The sequence below is a fragment of the Myotis myotis genome, unplaced genomic scaffold (assembly GCF_014108235.1).
Source record: "Myotis myotis isolate mMyoMyo1 unplaced genomic scaffold, mMyoMyo1.p scaffold_m19_p_7, whole genome shotgun sequence".
NCBI lineage: Eukaryota > Metazoa > Chordata > Mammalia > Chiroptera > Vespertilionidae > Myotis > Myotis myotis.
This window is the reverse complement of record NW_023416379.1, coordinates 89,631,692-89,648,084: the sequence shown is the minus strand read 5'-3', so window position 1 is coordinate 89,648,084 and position 16,393 is coordinate 89,631,692. Positions and strand designations below refer to the sequence as shown.

Sequence of the window (16,393 nt, the reverse complement as noted above, 5' to 3'; positions counted from 1 at the left end):
TGACATCTCCACTCAAATGTCGAGTAGGTCTAAACGTGTGATCTCCCTTCCCCTCGCCCGCTCCATCCTCAGCCTTTCCCATCCCATGGAGTAGCCGTGTCATGCTTCCAGGTGCGCAGATGAAAAACCTTAGACTTACCCTTCACGGCTTTCTCTCATACTCAAATCCGTCCTGTCAGCAAACACTATTGCCTTCAGAACGCACCCCAAATCTGAGCACCTCTGATCCCCACTGCTGTCATCAAGCCAGTTGTCACCCTTCACCTGTACTGTGCCAATGAGCCTCCTCATTGGACTCTGTGTTTACTCTTGTCCCCTCCACTGCAGCCTCAGATCAGCGCCACAGCAACCCTTCTACATGGAAGTCAGATCACAACCCTCTTCTGCTGAGAGCTGCCCAGCGGCTTCACTCCGAGTAAAAGCCAAACCCCTCACGTGGTCCTGCATTGTCTTATAGTCACTCCTGCCCCTCCCCATTGTATCGGTCTGGCCTTCTGACCCATCTCCTACTACTCTCTGCTCCCCTCACTCTCCCTCCGGTAGCCATATTGACCTTTCTGATGTTTCTCCAAAACATTCAAAGCAGATTTCCTCTCAGATTCCTTACTCTGGTTCCTTAGGTCCTTCCCCTAGACCAGTGATGGCGAGCCTATGACACGCGTGTCAGAGGTGACACGGGAACTCATTTTTTGGGTTGATTTTTCTTTGTTAAATGGCATTGAAATATATAATATAAATATCAAAAATATAAATCTTTGTTTTACTGTGGTTGCAAATATCAAAAAATTTCTATATGTAACATGGCACCAGAGTTAAGTTAAGGTTTTTCAAAATGCTGACACGCCGAGCTCAAAAGGTTTGCCATCACTGCCCTAGATATTCCCCCACATGGCTCATTTGATAAAGGATGTCCACAGCAAACATCATAATCTGAACATTTGAAAGCATTCTTTTTGAGATGAGGTATAAGACAAGGACTCCTGTTATTATTTGTTCTAGTCATCACTGTACTTCAGACCCTGCAGTAAGGAACAACAACAAAAATACAAAGATTGGAAAGAAAGAAATGCAAAATTTCATTATTCACAAAGGGTAGGGTACACTTTTTAAAAATTCAACAAAATCTATAGAAAAATAGAATTTAGCAAATATCCTAGACTATAAAATCAACACAAAATAAATTTTATTTTTATAAACCACAAAAAAACAGTTAGAAAATGAAAACTTCAGAAAGATATCATTTAGAATGTAATTTCGAGAGTGTGGTATTGGTGCAGGATTGATGACTGGACCAATGGAATGTAATAGAAAATGAAAAAATAGGCCAAGGACACTTGACAGGTGGCACAGGTATTACCGTAAATCAGTGATGGAGAGACAGACTTTACAATAAATTGTTCTGGGACAACAGTTGATCAATATTTAACAAAGGAGATTGGGTCCCTACATATATAAAAATTGGATGCCTAAACCATACACTGTATAAAACTCAGTTCTGGGAATTAAACGTCTAAATGTGGGAGGCAAAATTGTTTGGGTTTTGAGAAGGTAATAAAGGAAAATATCTTTCTTTTTAGAGTAGAAAGGGATTTTTAATACAAGAATCACAAACCATAAAGAAAAGATTGACACATTCCCTACCCTGAGTTAAAAACATCTCTTCGTCAGTGAGTATTAAAACAAGAGAGAGAAAAGCCATGCCTGAAATTTGGAAGCGGCATTAGCAATATATATTACCTACAAAGGATTAGTATCCCCAATACATGAGTAAAGCCTATGACTCACTGAGAAAGAGATAATTCAATAGAAAAATGAGGAAAAGTCTGAAATAGGTATTACACCAGTGAAGAAAACCAAATAACCAGCAAAGAATTGCACACTATAAAAGGATTCCATTTTGTACAAACCAGGTTAAGAACAATTTAAGTGTGACTTTTTAAAAAAAACATATTTTTGATTTCAGAGAGGAAGGGAGAGGTAGAGAGAGACAGAAACATCAACGATGAGAGAGAATCATTGATTGGCTGCCTCTTGCATGCCCTGTACTGGGGATCGAGCCTGCAACCCGGGCATGTGCCCTTGACCGGTATCAAACCCTCCTTCAGTCCGCAGGCTGATGCTCTATCCACTGAGCCAAACCAGCTGGGCCGTGGTCGGCAAACTGCGGCTCATGAGCCATGTGCGGCTCTTTGGCCCCTTGAGTGTGGCTCTTCCTAAGCCTTACGAGTACCCTAATTAAGTTAATAACAATGTACCTACCTATATAGTTTCAGTTTAAAAAATTTGGCTCTCAAAAGAAATTTCAATCGTTGTACTGTTGATATTTGGCTCTGTTGACTAATGAGTTTGCCGACCACTGAGCTAGGGCAGTGTGACTTTTTTTTTTTTTTTTTTTACTACCTTTGGCAAGGTGTCAAGCAGCAGAAACAGCCACCCACTCCTTCCTGGTGGCAGTGTAAACCTTTTTTAGAATAAAAAAAGCTTACACGTGTATTGTCAGTCTCCCACCTTCTGGTCTCAGCTCAGGTAAACTGCACGTAAGTACTGGGAGCCTGTGTGCAAATGCTCACGGCAGCATTGCTTGTCACAGCCAACACCTGGCAATAACTCGAGTGTCCTCTGTGGTGGGCTGGACACATAAATACATAGGTTGTGGACATCCGATTTATATATAATATGCATAACAGTGCTGTAGCGGTAAAAAACAAGTAACTGCAGCACGATGCATTGATTAGTGCAGTCTCACAGTTTAGAGGGAAAGTAGCAAGTCTCACAAAAACACAGGATGATTGCATTTATTTAAACCAAAGATATGTATTACATAGATATGTATATATAGCTAGTAAAAAGAGTCCGGTCGGTGTGGCTCAGTGGTTGAGCATTGACCCATGCACTAGGAGGTCGCTGGTTCAATTCCTGGTGAGGACACATGCCTGGGTTGCAGGCTCCATCCCCAGTAGGGGGTGTGCAGGAGGCAGCTGATCAATGATTCTCTCATCAATGTTTCTTTCTCTCTCTCTCCCTCTCCCGTTCCCTCTCTCTAAAATCAATACAAACATATTTTTTAAAAAGCATAAGAATGCTTATGTCTCCTCTGGGAAGGAAGAAGGGTGACGCCATTGGGAAGAAGTACACTGGGCCTTCCCTGTATTGAACACTATGCGTTCATTCATCTCTAGCCCTTCCTTTCGGCGGGATGTGAGTAACATCTCCATAACAGATAGCATGAGATTGCACCCCCAGCTCAGGAGGATATGCACAGCATTTCATAGCTAGCTAGCTAGGTAAATAGACACACATATAAACTTTGAGCATGTGAAATATATACTGTTCATGAATACATGCATAAGACCAATAGCTTAAAAGCATGCATAGGAACCATTGGCATCAAATTCAGGGTAGAAGCTACCTCTGGAGAAGGAGGGAGTGTGGATTCAAGAGGGATATACCTGGACTTGAAAAGTACTTTTAACATGATTCTAAAGAATAAAATCTGAAACAAATTGTTAGGATTTGACAGGTGAGTACATGGGTATTCATTATATTATTCTGTTTAGTCGCCTGTCTGTCAAACATTTTTGAACCCTGAGAATAATTTTCTAATCAAAGAGAAGGGTTCTTCTGTGGATCACTCCCAGCTTGAGGGTGGGGGGGGGGGGGTTGGGAGAAGCAGACTAGAGTGCAAGGTAAACCCCAGGATACCAAAATGAGAGCAGAAGGCAAAGAAAAAGTGTGTTTCCTCCACACAAAAGCTGTAGCACAGCTGTCTGAGGTGGGAATGCTGACAAAGACCAACCCCAGAGGCGGGCTCCTGCCAGAGGGGCAAGCAGTGCACCAGGCCAGACAGACTGCCAGCCCCAGCCCTCCATCCCTTCCCTCAAATCACCAGAGGCAGGCATGCCTCCTGCAGACAGGAATTTGCATTCCGGAAGAGGAAATGCAACTTTTTTTTTTTTTAATTAAATCTTTATTGTTCAGATTATTACATTTGTTCCTCTTTTTTTTCCCCCCATAACTCCCCTCCTCCCAGCTCCCGCCCCACCCTCCGCCCTCACTCCCCACCCACTGTCCTCTTCCATAGGTGCACGATTTTTGTCCAGTCTCTTCCCGCATCTCCCACACCCCTTTCCCCCCCAAGAATTGTCAGTCCATTCCCTTTCTATGTCCCTGATTCTATTATGATCACCAGATTATTTATTCACTTGATTCTTAGATTCACTTGTTGATAGATGCATATTTGTTGTTCATAATTTGTATCTTTACCTTTTTTTTTTTCTTCTTCCTCTTCTTAAAGGATACCTTTCAGCATTTCATATAATACTGGTTTGGTGGTGATGAACTCCTTTAGCTTTTCCTTATCTGTGAAGCTCTTTATCTGACCTTCCGTTCTGAATGATAGCTTTGCTGGATAAAGTAATCTTGGTTGTAGGTTCTTGGTATTCATCACTTTGAATATTTCTTGCCATTCCCTTCTGGCCTGCAAAGTTTCTGTTGAGAAATCAGCTGACAGTCGTATGGGTATTCCCTTGTAGGTAACTGGGTTTCTTTCTCTTGCTGCTTTTAAGATTCTCTCTTTGTCTTTTGCTCTTGGCATTTTAATTATGATGTGTCTTGGTGTGGTCCTCTTTGGATTCCTTTTGTTTGGGGTTCTCTGCGCTTCCTGGACCTGTAGGTCTATTTCTTTCACCAGGTGGGGGAAGTTTTCTGTCATTATTTCTTTAAATAGGTTTTCAATATCTTGCTCTCTCTCATCCTCTGGCACCCCTATAATTCTGATGTTGGTGCGCTTGAAGCTGTCCCAGAGGCTCCTTACACTATCTTCATATTTTCGGATTCTTTTTTCACTTTGCTTTTCCAGTTGGGTGTTTTTTGCTTCTTCGCATTTCGAATCTTTGACTTGATTCTTGCGCTCCTCTGGTCTGCTGTTGGGTGTCTGTATAATATTCTTTATTTCAGTCAGTGTATGCTTAATTTCTAGTTGGTTCTTTATCACAACATCGAGGGTCTCATTAGATTTCTTGAGGATCTCACTACATTTATCGGCGGTCTCACCAGTCTTTTCGAGGGCCTTACTAAGTTTATCGGCAGCTTCTAGACAGTTCTTAAGAGACCTTAAAAGTGTGGTTCTGAACTCAATATCCTCCATTGACAGTTTTGTCCTGTTTCTTTGTCTCCGCATTTTTTATGCTTTCTTGGTGCACCCCCTAGTGGTCTTTGTCCGCAGTCTTGTTGCCTTTAAGCCTTGATTGATGTCGGCAATACCGGGGTGATTTGACCTCCAGGCTAACTGGCTATGAGAGTCTGCTGTGTCTGTAGTGGGAGGGCTTCTGTGCTGGATCTCTAGGGCGGTGCTAATCTAGCGTTTGCCTGAGGCTATCCGGCAAATGGGGCTGCGCAGGGCTTGGGCGGGGCGGGTCCCCGGGGATCTACAGGGCGGGGGAACAAGCAGTTATGGCGACTCTCAGTTCCTTCCCCAGGGGCTCTGCCTCTCAGAGCCCCAGCAATGGCTGCAAACCTCGGAGAGAAAGCTGCCTTCGAGTTCCGACCGAAGCCAGACAGTCCCGTTTCTCCCATTTGAGTCTCGGTCCCCAGAGACTCGCCCGGATCTGGAGCTCAGAGTCTGAAACTCCCTCCCGATTGAAAACAACAACCGCGCCCTCCGCCGCCAGCCCGCTCCGCGCGCACACTCCGCACCTGAGTATTTCACTTCAGCACTGCGCCTCCTCTGAGTCTGGGTATGATATTCTCTTTCCTCCTAGTTGTAGAATTTCCACTCAGCCAGCCTTCCCGTGGTTCTGGGTGATGTCCGTTCTGTCCTTTAGTTATATCTCTGAAGTGGTTGTTTGAGGCAGCGATCTCCGGCGTTAACCTATGCCGCCATCTTGGTTTCTCTCAGGAAATGCAACTTATGCAGCGATAACAAAGTCCCATAAAATATTTGAAGGAATTAGGGACGCATCCAAAGCAGTGGAGACCTACTGACCAGTAAACTGTTCAACAGAGAAAACAGAAGAAAATTAAAAAATAAATGAAGTTAATAGCTTAGAGAGATTCAAGAATGTATTACATGTAGCCAATTAAAGAAACAGGCTACTATGAAAACATAACAATTGGAAAATTTGGATATGGAAAAAAAAATCTCTCTTGAATTGGAATATGTGGCCAAGAGAATACACTGCAAAAGGAAATGGGAAATTTTACAAAAAAACTTAAGGGTCATAGGAGTAGCAAAACTAGACAACCAAGGGGTCTGGGCTGCCTGTCACTACTTGGTCCAATTCAGCAGAGACAGGGTTGAATCGTATATGAGCGCTTATTCCAATCCTGCCGGCAGTATGGGAGAGCAGCAGGGCATCACAAAAATCTGCTCCGCAGCCCCCCCCCCACCCCCTCCCGCAACCCCCCTATAGACCAGCAGAGTAAGACAAGTATTACATGGGGAAGTAGGGATAGCAGGCATGGGGAAGCAGGCTGTGCAGGCTGAGGTGGGATTCCATTGTTTGGGCAACAAGGTTGTTAATCTTTCCATGATAATAGGCAGTTCTGGAATGAGAATGGACCGCATTCCAAGGTTGACTCCCAGGTCCTGGGTGGGGGTGGGGGTGGGGGGTTACAATTCCCAGCCAGTTTAGAATGTCATTTTTTTTAAACCAGAACAAGGCAATCACGGTTAACAGCGCATGACTAATATTTCCCATAACCATAGCGAGTCCCCAAATAGAATTATTTTTTTGCCCCTAACAGTAGCTATCCAAGTTCCAACATCTGTGTAATGGAAATTCCCAGAGAAGAGAAACTAGAGGGGGAGGGGAAGGTAATGAAAGAAAGAAGAGCATTTCATACAGGTAAAGATAATGAAGGTTTTCGTCCTTAGAGATGAGACAGGAGCAATGTTCCCAATATCCTTCCAGGTCTTTCTTTGTGCTGGATTTTGTAAGCAATAAATAGAAATCCCTTCGGCCATTCTCGGTCCTCCCTGCCTCCTCAAAGTTCTCTCATTTTAGCAGGAAAGGAGCGGAGCGATCTGACTCTGGCATTCCTTATTTGGTCAGTTTCCCCTAACATTACGGCTCCTTCCACCCCCATCCCCACCGGAGATGACCCTTACAGATTGAATCCAATTTTATCACTCTCAGCAACGGCGCGTCTGCCCTTTCATTTTGGCAGTGAACTATTTTCACTGTCTTGGTGCTGATGTACAATGAAACTTCTGTATATCACTGGAATTCCATGTGTCTTTCTAAAAACAGCAGATATGAAACTTGATATATACCTTGTATTTCAACATTTAATTGTTTGCGAGCGCTTTGGCGAGATGATTGCTATTAAGAAGTAAAACTTTTCAAATCAACTGTTTTTCATACCAGGTCTGGCGCAGTCAGGTTCCTGGGGCTGTTTTGATGAGTTTAACAGAATTGAATTGCCCGTCTTATCGGTGGCAGCCCAACAAATTTATATTGTTTTGACAGCAAGAAAAGAGAGAAAAAAACAGTTCATTTTTTCTGATGGTGATTGTGTTGATTTAAATCCAGAATTTGGAATCTTCTTAACAATGGTGAGAACATGGGTTTTAAATGCAATTTGGTTTAACTGCTATGGACTTAAGTAAAACAAGGCATCTACTCCTGGGTTAATGACCGACTATCCAGGGGTCAGGAGTGATTCTTTCCTCTCATGAGATTTTTTTGAGTAGTAAAAATAGACAAGACAAGATAAAATAGCAATATGTTAATGATACTAATAGCTACTGTTTATTGAGCACTTATTATGTGTCAGGTGATGGGCTGAGTGCTTTATGTACTAGCATTAGACAGGACAGCTATAGTAACAATTCCAAAATCTTAGTGGCTGAAAGCATCAAAGATTTGTTTCTCCCTGTTGCTGGGCCTGGGTGGAGAGGGAAGGCCTGCTTTGTAGGTCCTTACTCCGGACCTGTCTGTCTTTGCTGGTGGCCGTAGCAGAGGAAAAGCAGGACATAAAGAATTATGCTCTGCCTCTCAGGGTTTCTGTCCAGAAGTGACACAGGCAGAGCCATTAGTCAAAGCAGTTTACATGGCAGTGTAGTCATGTGTCGAATTTTGTATGGTGCATACTTAGAGGTACCTGAGGCAGAGATTTAAAAACTAGCTCAGATCACAGAGCCAGTTAGAGATAAACGTTATTGTCTGACATCAATCTCACTACTTACACTCTATGCTTGGTTTTCTCTGAAACGTAATAAAAGATCCTGGAAGTGACTTAAAATATCCAAAATAATTCCTATGCCAGAGAATTGTGGACGTTCATCTACCACGTGTTTGAGGGCGGAGCTCTGAGATACAATGTTGTACAGATAGAAAACCAAAGGCACGAATAGGTTTTTTTATGACTTGGAGCAGTGAAGTTAATGAACCAGTTTTACTTAATGTGTTCATATATAAGTTTTTTATTCCGTTATCTCTAAGTTGCAAGATAATGCAAAGTACTCTGAGTTTGAAGTGTCCTAGTAGATAAATCATAGGAAGCAGAATAAGGAAAGTTTCTGATAAGTTTCACTGTAAGCAGACATCCAGGAAAGCAGTTAATAATAATCCTGAAGTGATCAGTTATAACTAACTAAGACAATGGGATGAAGAAATCCGCTCAGTGTGATAACTGTGGCAGAGAATAATTTAAAAGTTTAACATTCTCCCTGGATTAAGAATAATATTGGAAATATCAATTAGATGCTAGATTAGGCTGTGAAAGGCTGAGACACGAAAAATAGTGACAACACATACGGATTTTTTTCTCTTAAGATTTCTCCTGTGTTTCTCCTCCATCATGGTGTCCAGCGTCTAGGCCACCCTGTGGCCTACTGACGCATCTCTGCGTTGTTGCAGTCAATTGATTGAATTAACTCCCTTCAAGCAACAAGGTTATCTCATACAGTGTGTCCCTGTGGGTCTCATGGTGTAGAATTTAATCACACCGGCTGCAAGGCAGGCTGGGAAACATAGTGTTTTTTTTTAATCTGGGTAGTGATGCTCCTAGCTGGCACCTGGGCCTGTGTGACTGAGGAAGGAGAAAGGAGAAGTAGTGGTAGGCAACCAGCAATCTCTGTATCCTGTGTCAGCAAGGTATTTGGCTCATTGACAGTATCTGATAGACAGAGAATGAGGGTTTCTTTCCCAAAATAATTGTATTTTTATTTTTACCTAATTTTAATTAATCAAAATGTAAATAGTCATACATGCCTACTGGCTACTATGTGGACAGTGCAGTGAGCTACAGATGTTCAAACGTATAGCAGGGCCATTCTAGATCAGCGGTTGCCAACCGGTGGTCCGTGGATCACTGATGGTCCATGAGGTCCGAAAGGTTGGCGACCGCTATTCTAGATGGCATGTCTGCATTGGAGGCAGAGCTGGACAGGATTTCATCACCAAATCCCTTACAATTCAAATCATCTATGTCTTTAGGTGATGAAAGTTGTAGCCTATGCAGTAATTTCTAATAAGATGAAATCTTAAAATATTACACTTTGGACCCCTAACCTTACCCTTGGGACCTTTGGGTCTGACCCATCCTCAGCCTGTAGCTACTCATGAGGCCTTCGCTTCCTTTTCACCTCACATTGTCCTCTTCAGTATTTTCCCCTTCACTCCCATCTTTATTTCCCTTCACCACCATGGGTTTCTTTAATGGTACTTTGTCTGCCAAAAAACTCTGTAATTCCAACTGAACAGGATAAAGAGAGGAAATAAAAATTATCTAAGTAAACTCATCAGTATGGAACCCTGCATTTTCTCTTATTTCAATAACATTTCTATCATAACTATCTAGATATTTATTCAGTTTTCTTTTCTATTTTCTTAACCAATAAACAGATGCTTAATTTTTGCTCACAAAGTAATATGTGTGTCTGTGTTAATATAATGAAACTGGAACTATGTCAAAGGGAGTGATGTGACATTGATAGATATCGATGGTCCAAAACACATTTTTGAGAAAAGAGGGAGGTTTTATGAATCTAATATTTTTCTCAGTGCCACCTTAGGATCTGAATTAGGGATCTGAAATGTGTTTCTATTCATGAAATAAAATTTATATCAGCAATAAAAATTAAATAATTTTAACTTTTAGAACCCTGGATATGCTGGGCGCCAGGAACTACCTGAGAACTTAAAAATTCAGTTTAGAACTGTTGCTATGATGGTTCCTGATAGACAGGTATGCATTGGGATTTAAAAACATAACATAATTTACATTTGTACTTGTTTTTCATGCACATTGTTGAAAATCTCACTATATTAATTTTCCAGATCATTATGCGAGTTAAACTTGCAAGCTGTGGTTTCCTTGAGAATGTTATCTTGGCTCAAAAGTTTTATGTTCTTTACAAACTGTGTGAGGAACAACTTACCAAGCAGGTAACTTTGTCCATTTATTTCCCCCCTAACTATAGAACTTGATTTCTTACTTTGCAATTTTACCTTGATAAAATGCTATTCATTTTGAAAATCTCTTTGACTCTTTTCTAAAATAAATTTAATTACTTTGACCTGTTGGTTATGTATTTTGAATACCTGTTTATTTTTGAATATTTATAAATTCAACAAAAATTGCCAAGAAATGTACTAGGAGGTCTCATGTATTCATTACCCTAATTCCTTCAAAGTTGGCATCTTATAACCATAGTACAATAACAGACCCAGAAAATGGCCATAGGTAAAATCCAGAGTTCATTAAGGTTTCACCAGTTGATCATGCACTGTGTGTGTGTGTGTGTGTGTGTGTGTGTGTGTGTGTGTGTGTATGTGTAGTTCTATGCAATTATATCACATAGGTAGATTTGTATAACCGCCACCACAATCAACATACAGAACTGTCCCATCACCACCAGGTCTCCTCATACTACCCCTCTATAGCCACAGCCCCCTCTCTCCCAAGTCCCTATCCCCTTGCAGCCACCTATCTTTTCTCCACCTCTATCATTTTCTTTCAGAAACATTACATAAATGGAGTCACATAGTACATAACCTGTTCGTTATGCATTTTAAATCTGTTTGCCTCTCAGACTGTCATCAGACTGTCTTATCCTCCAAAGATATTTAAAAGTGTGGACACTATCATACAGCTTGATCTTTCCAAGGGAAGGATCGTTTTTCAGTCAAAGGACAGGTGGAAGAATTCAGCTACTGAAACTTTGCAGCTCAGCCACTCCAAAGCTACAGTACATATTGACCAGAATACCTACTATATGTATACAGTGGGTCTACATTGAGAGCTTTTCAATTGGATAATCTTTCCCCCTCCCCCCATCTTAGGTTCACTATGACTTCGGGTTGAGAAATATCCTATCTGTATTGAGGACCCTTGGATCTCAGAAAAGAGCCAGACCGGAAGACAGTGAATTAAGCATCGTCATGAGAGGACTAAGAGATATGAACCTTTCTAAACTGGTATCTTTCTTCTCTGACTTCACTCCTCTTTCAAGAATTTGACCTGGTTTCTTTCTACTTGGCTGATGTGTGTGTGTGTGTGTGTTTGTGTGTGTGTGTGTGGGGGGAGGGTGGGGTGGCGGGGGTGGCTCACGTTAGGCTGAGAACATGAATACTTGTAGCAACAGTGGGAGTGTGAACCTACCACTGTGCTTCCAGTTTGACCAGCGTGAGCCGGAAGTGCACCCCCTTGTCAGTTGTGTGCCCTCGAACGGGCCTCATCCGTGGGCTCCAGCCCCCAGGTTTCAGTCCAGTACTTGGCCATTATTCATAATGAAGCATGTTCCAAACATGGAGACCTGGATTCACAGGGCACCACGAGACCTTTTGCTCTGTCTGTGCTTAGCTTATCTCAGCTATGTCTGTCCCCAAACATCAACATCATTTCTGTTTTCCCCAAATGCATAGGAAGCTTGCTGTGGAGATGACAGCAGTTGTCACACTGCTTTCATCCTTGCCACCGGAGCCAGGTTGCTCAGCCAGCTGATGGACAGGTTCTCGGGGTATTTATTCAAAGGACTCTCTCTGCTGCGCATTGTGCCCATGCCCTGGGAGACCAAGGTCGAGGAAGAACTGGTCCTCGGGAAACTCACACTGCACTTACAAACTAACCCCGGTGCGGTTCATTGCCATCACAGCCTTTGCGGGGGGTATTGTCCGGTTCGTGTCTCACAGCCACTGTGTGGGACGTGGATGACCCGTGAGGGCACAGGACTCAAGAGTCTGGAGAACCCACCCGCAATCCCAGTCAGCTGAGAAGCTGGGACAAAAATCCACGAGACTTTCTGATGCCGAGTCCTCTGCTCCTTCCCTGGGATAATGGTATCCTCGAGACTCCTAGACAAGCACCCCAGAAAGCATCAGGGGCGCCCCAGAAAGTAAGGAGAGATCAGACGTGGTCAGCCGCTATGCGTGGGGTGATCTAGGCATTCAAGGTGTAGCTAAGAAGGTTTAGACTCAGTTCACTCAAACCTGCTGCTTAGGAGAAGTCAGAACTCGGATGATGGTTTTTCAGCTGATGTTGGGTGGATGAGTCATGCATGGATATATCCTTATAGTGAAGAAATACTACTATTCTATTTTCATGGGGTAGAGACTGTTAACTGCATGTTTTACGTTGATGTGTATACCTGGCTGTGAGAAGCAGAGCATTCATATGACAAGGGACTGAGGTGAAGTCACCTTGGAGCAGGAGACTGTGGAGGACGTCGAATCCCAGGGAACTTGGCTGCGATGCTGCAGGTAGCACGGCTTCAGTGGTGTGTTCGGGAGCGAGTACTGGAGGTGACAAGTCTGGTGAGGAGAGGACTCGCTGCTTCTAGGCACGAAGTGAGGGTGCTGTGTGCGCCCTAGCTGGTCGGTGCACGTTTGTTGACGGAAGGAGTAAGTTTGTTCTCTGCCATCGTAGGTTGATGAAGACGAACCCCTGTTCCTCAGCTTAATCAACGACCTGTTCCCAGGACTACAGCTGGACAGTAACACTTACGTGGAACTACAAGATGCGGTGGCCCGCCAGGTTCAGGCAGAAGGTCTGATAAACCACCCACCCTGGAATCTCAAACTTGTGCAGGTAAAGAAATGCTAGTCTATTATCAGTATAATGAGAAGCGGGTGTTGTTGAAGGTCAGCATTTTACGAGAAGAACTCATGATATTAGTCCTACTTGATGTAAAGTTGAAGCTCAATTAAAACACATCCATGCAGGAAGAGGCCTCGGGGCGACGTGTTGGTCCTAGTGGGATGGGATGGGTTGACCATCGTCACAGCAAACAAGCAGTGGTTTACTGAGGTGCTTACACCCGGTGAGAAGGTTGGGCTGTGACCAGACTCGCAGGAGCAGTTGGGAGGGTGTGTTAAGTTAGACAAACTCAGGAAGATGCAACGGTCCAGGTGGCGGTATCGCCAGTGGCTAGGTGCCTCCCGGGGGCACGGAGCCTGAGGAGTCGGCGTAGAGGCAGGATGAAGCCTCCATGAGCTTCACGCTTTGGCGGGTATTCTCCAGGGCTTTTGGAATATGAAGGAGCTGAAACAGTGGAGAGTGTTAAAAACCGCATTTCAAAATGAAAACTCTTATGTTTTTATTATTGATTAAGGTATTACATACGTGTCCTTATCCTCCCATGGCCCCCCATCCCCCCAATCATGCCCACACCCTCACCCCCTGTTGTCTGCGTCCATTGGTTATGCTTATATGCATGCATCCAAGTCCTTTGGTTTACCTTAGTGTTTCTGCCAGATGATAAGAAGTGCAAGTGTATGAAACAGATCCAGATCTTGCAAGGAAATAGTTAACGTTTAAAAGTTTAAGTATTTGTTATCATCCATGTATGGGAAACCATTTACAACCCTTTTTCATTTCTGGGAAAACATCATTTTATGTCTGATATGGATACAGTATACTGAGCACTGAAATCCCAGTCACCTCAGTGGGTGGGGGCTAGAATATTGTTTTTCTTTTTTATGTCAATAACATTACTCTTATATGGAATGTTGTGGCCACTGCCTCAGTCGCTTTGAACCTATGGGTTAAGTAGTAATACATTTCTATTTAAATTTTAGGACAACGCAAATTCTACCTCTGATCAGCTGTGAGACCTCTGACTTATTTTTATTAACAACATAATGGACAGGATGTTGTCCCAGACACTGTCCACTTTTTACTATGTCACCATTTTTCTGTAATTCTAGCACATTCACCCACACTCACCCCCCGGCTCTGGAGAACTGGAGGGGCGTTGTTGCAGGCGCAGCAAGCTGCGTGCCAGGCCTGGGGTTTTATCACCCCGTGCTCGGCTTCTCCCGTTCCTGTCCTGCTCCCCTACACCCCTTATTTCCCCCTCAGAGCACCCCGCTCCCCCCCCCCTCCCCCGAGTCAATCACTGGCACAGGAACCCTCATCTCAAGCTATGCCTCAGGGAATCCAGGCGGATAGCGGTGTAACCTGGATCCTCCCAGGATGGTGTGTGTTGCTGCTTTCCACCACCAGGGGGCGATACCATCACGCTGCAGGCCGAGAGAGTGAAAAAACTGCTCCATAGGTTTCAGCAAAACAAAATCCCAAGGAATAAAATCACGAGGTTTGAGAAGCAACCTCTAGAGCCCGAATTAAGTATTTCCAAAATGTCATTCCAATTCCACGTTGTCGTTGCTTCATCACATATTTTATAACGTGGTGCTAATTTACTTTCCACCTCTAGTAAGACCAAAAAAACCCCAAAAACAAACAAACAAACAAAAAAACAAAAATAAAAAACCAACAACACAAAAAACAACAAAACATTTTTAAAAACCATTTTCTCACTTTACTGGGGGGATTATGAAAGCGTCCTCGATGCCAGCACCACTTCCCGGCGGCCGGCGAGAGGCCTGCCGCTGCCGGGTCCAGCTGACGGTCCTGTCGTTGCTCAGCTGTACGAGACGTCGCTGGTGCGTCACGGCCTGATGACCCTGGGGCCCAGCGGCTCGGGCAAGACCACGGTCATCACCATCCTGATGAAGGCGCTGAGCGAGTGCGGCCGGCCGCACCGGGAGATGCGCATGAACCCCAAGGCCATCACGGCGCCGCAGATGTTCGGCAGACTGGACACGGCCACCAACGACTGGACAGACGGGATTTTTTCCACGCTGTGGAGAAAAACACTAAAAGCTAAGAAAGGTCCACGCAGAGCCCCTTTGCGATCGATTCCCCCCCCCTCACCCCCCCCCCCCCCCCCCGCCAGCTTATAGGAACAGTTATTTGCTTAATTTTCCGTGGCAATGCTTCGCAGGTGAGAACATTTTCCTGATTTTGGATGGCCCGGTGGATGCCATTTGGATCGAGAACCTGAATTCTGTGCTGGACGACAACAAGACGCTCACGCTGGCCAACGGGGATCGCATCCCCATGTCCCCCAACTGCAAGCTTCTGTTTGAGGTGCACAACATCGAGAACGCCTCCCCCGCCACCGTGTCCAGGATGGGCATGGTCTACATCAGCAGCTCCGCCCTCAACTGGAGGCCGATACTGCAGGTGGGGACGGAGTCCCGGAGCCGCTCTGCCTTCCGCGCTCGGCTTTCTTAATAAACACACCCTGTCTGTGTGCTGCAGGCCTGGCTGAAGAAGCGCACTGCCCAGGAGGCCACGGTGTTCCAAAGCCTGTACGATAAGATATTCGAAGATGTGTACACGTACATGAAACTAAGCCTCAACCCCAAAATGCAGCTCTTAGAGTGCAACTATATTGTGCAAGTACGTTTTTTTTGTTTTTGTTTGGTTTATTAGATTTGAGGTTCTTCTTTCCTACTCAGTTGTAGTGTAGAGGCATCTGAAATAGGAAAGGTATGAGTCCATGGACATTTTTAAAAATATATTTTATTGGTTTTTTACAGAGAGGAAGGGAGAGGGATAGAGAGTTAGAATCATCGATGAGAGAGACACATCGATCAGCTGCCTCTTGCACACCCCCTACTGGGGATGTGCCGGCAACCAAGGTACATGCCCTTGACCGGAATTGAACCTGGGACCTTTCAGTCCGCAGGCTGACGCTCTATCTACTAAGCCAAACCGGTTAGGGCCCATGGACATGTTTTTATCCAGGGGCGGGGAGGGCTCTGCAAAGTTGGGTTCCTGTTGAAGCCTCAGAAATGCCCTGACTGCCATCTCTGTTATTTTCACTTCCCAGGGGGTGGTAGTCAGGGAGAGGAATGAACTCTCTTTCCCCTTGGCAAGCGTGGTGACCTGCCCAGGAAGTGTGTCCAATAACGAGAGTGGGCAAATAAGTAAAGCTCGCAGCTCCACGGGAAACACAGGAAGGGGCTGCTGGCAGTCAGTTCAACCTGGAGGCCATCTTGGCTGAGCGGATTTAGCAGATAGCAGATGGGGAGACTTGGAGACAGTTCTCCAGGCAGTTTTTAATATCCTCCCATCCCTCCCACCACCGCCCCCGTGCTCA

At 44.4% G+C, this 16,393-nt stretch overlaps 1 protein-coding gene across 1 annotated transcript in view; it reads left to right on the top strand.

Annotated features, from left to right (window-relative positions):
* DNAH8 (dynein axonemal heavy chain 8) overlaps positions 1-16,393 on the top strand; it is a 271,112-nt gene that overhangs the window by 120,988 nt on the left and 133,731 nt on the right. The window contains exons 41-48 of the mRNA XM_036318282.1: positions 7,368-7,555; positions 10,105-10,191; positions 10,284-10,391; positions 11,289-11,423; positions 12,871-13,032; positions 14,871-15,117; positions 15,230-15,471; positions 15,550-15,690. Of these exons, the coding sequence (XP_036174175.1) occupies positions 7,368-7,555; positions 10,105-10,191; positions 10,284-10,391; positions 11,289-11,423; positions 12,871-13,032; positions 14,871-15,117; positions 15,230-15,471; positions 15,550-15,690 (1,310 nt within the window). The remainder of the gene's footprint in view (positions 1-7,367; positions 7,556-10,104; positions 10,192-10,283; positions 10,392-11,288; positions 11,424-12,870; positions 13,033-14,870; positions 15,118-15,229; positions 15,472-15,549; positions 15,691-16,393) is intronic.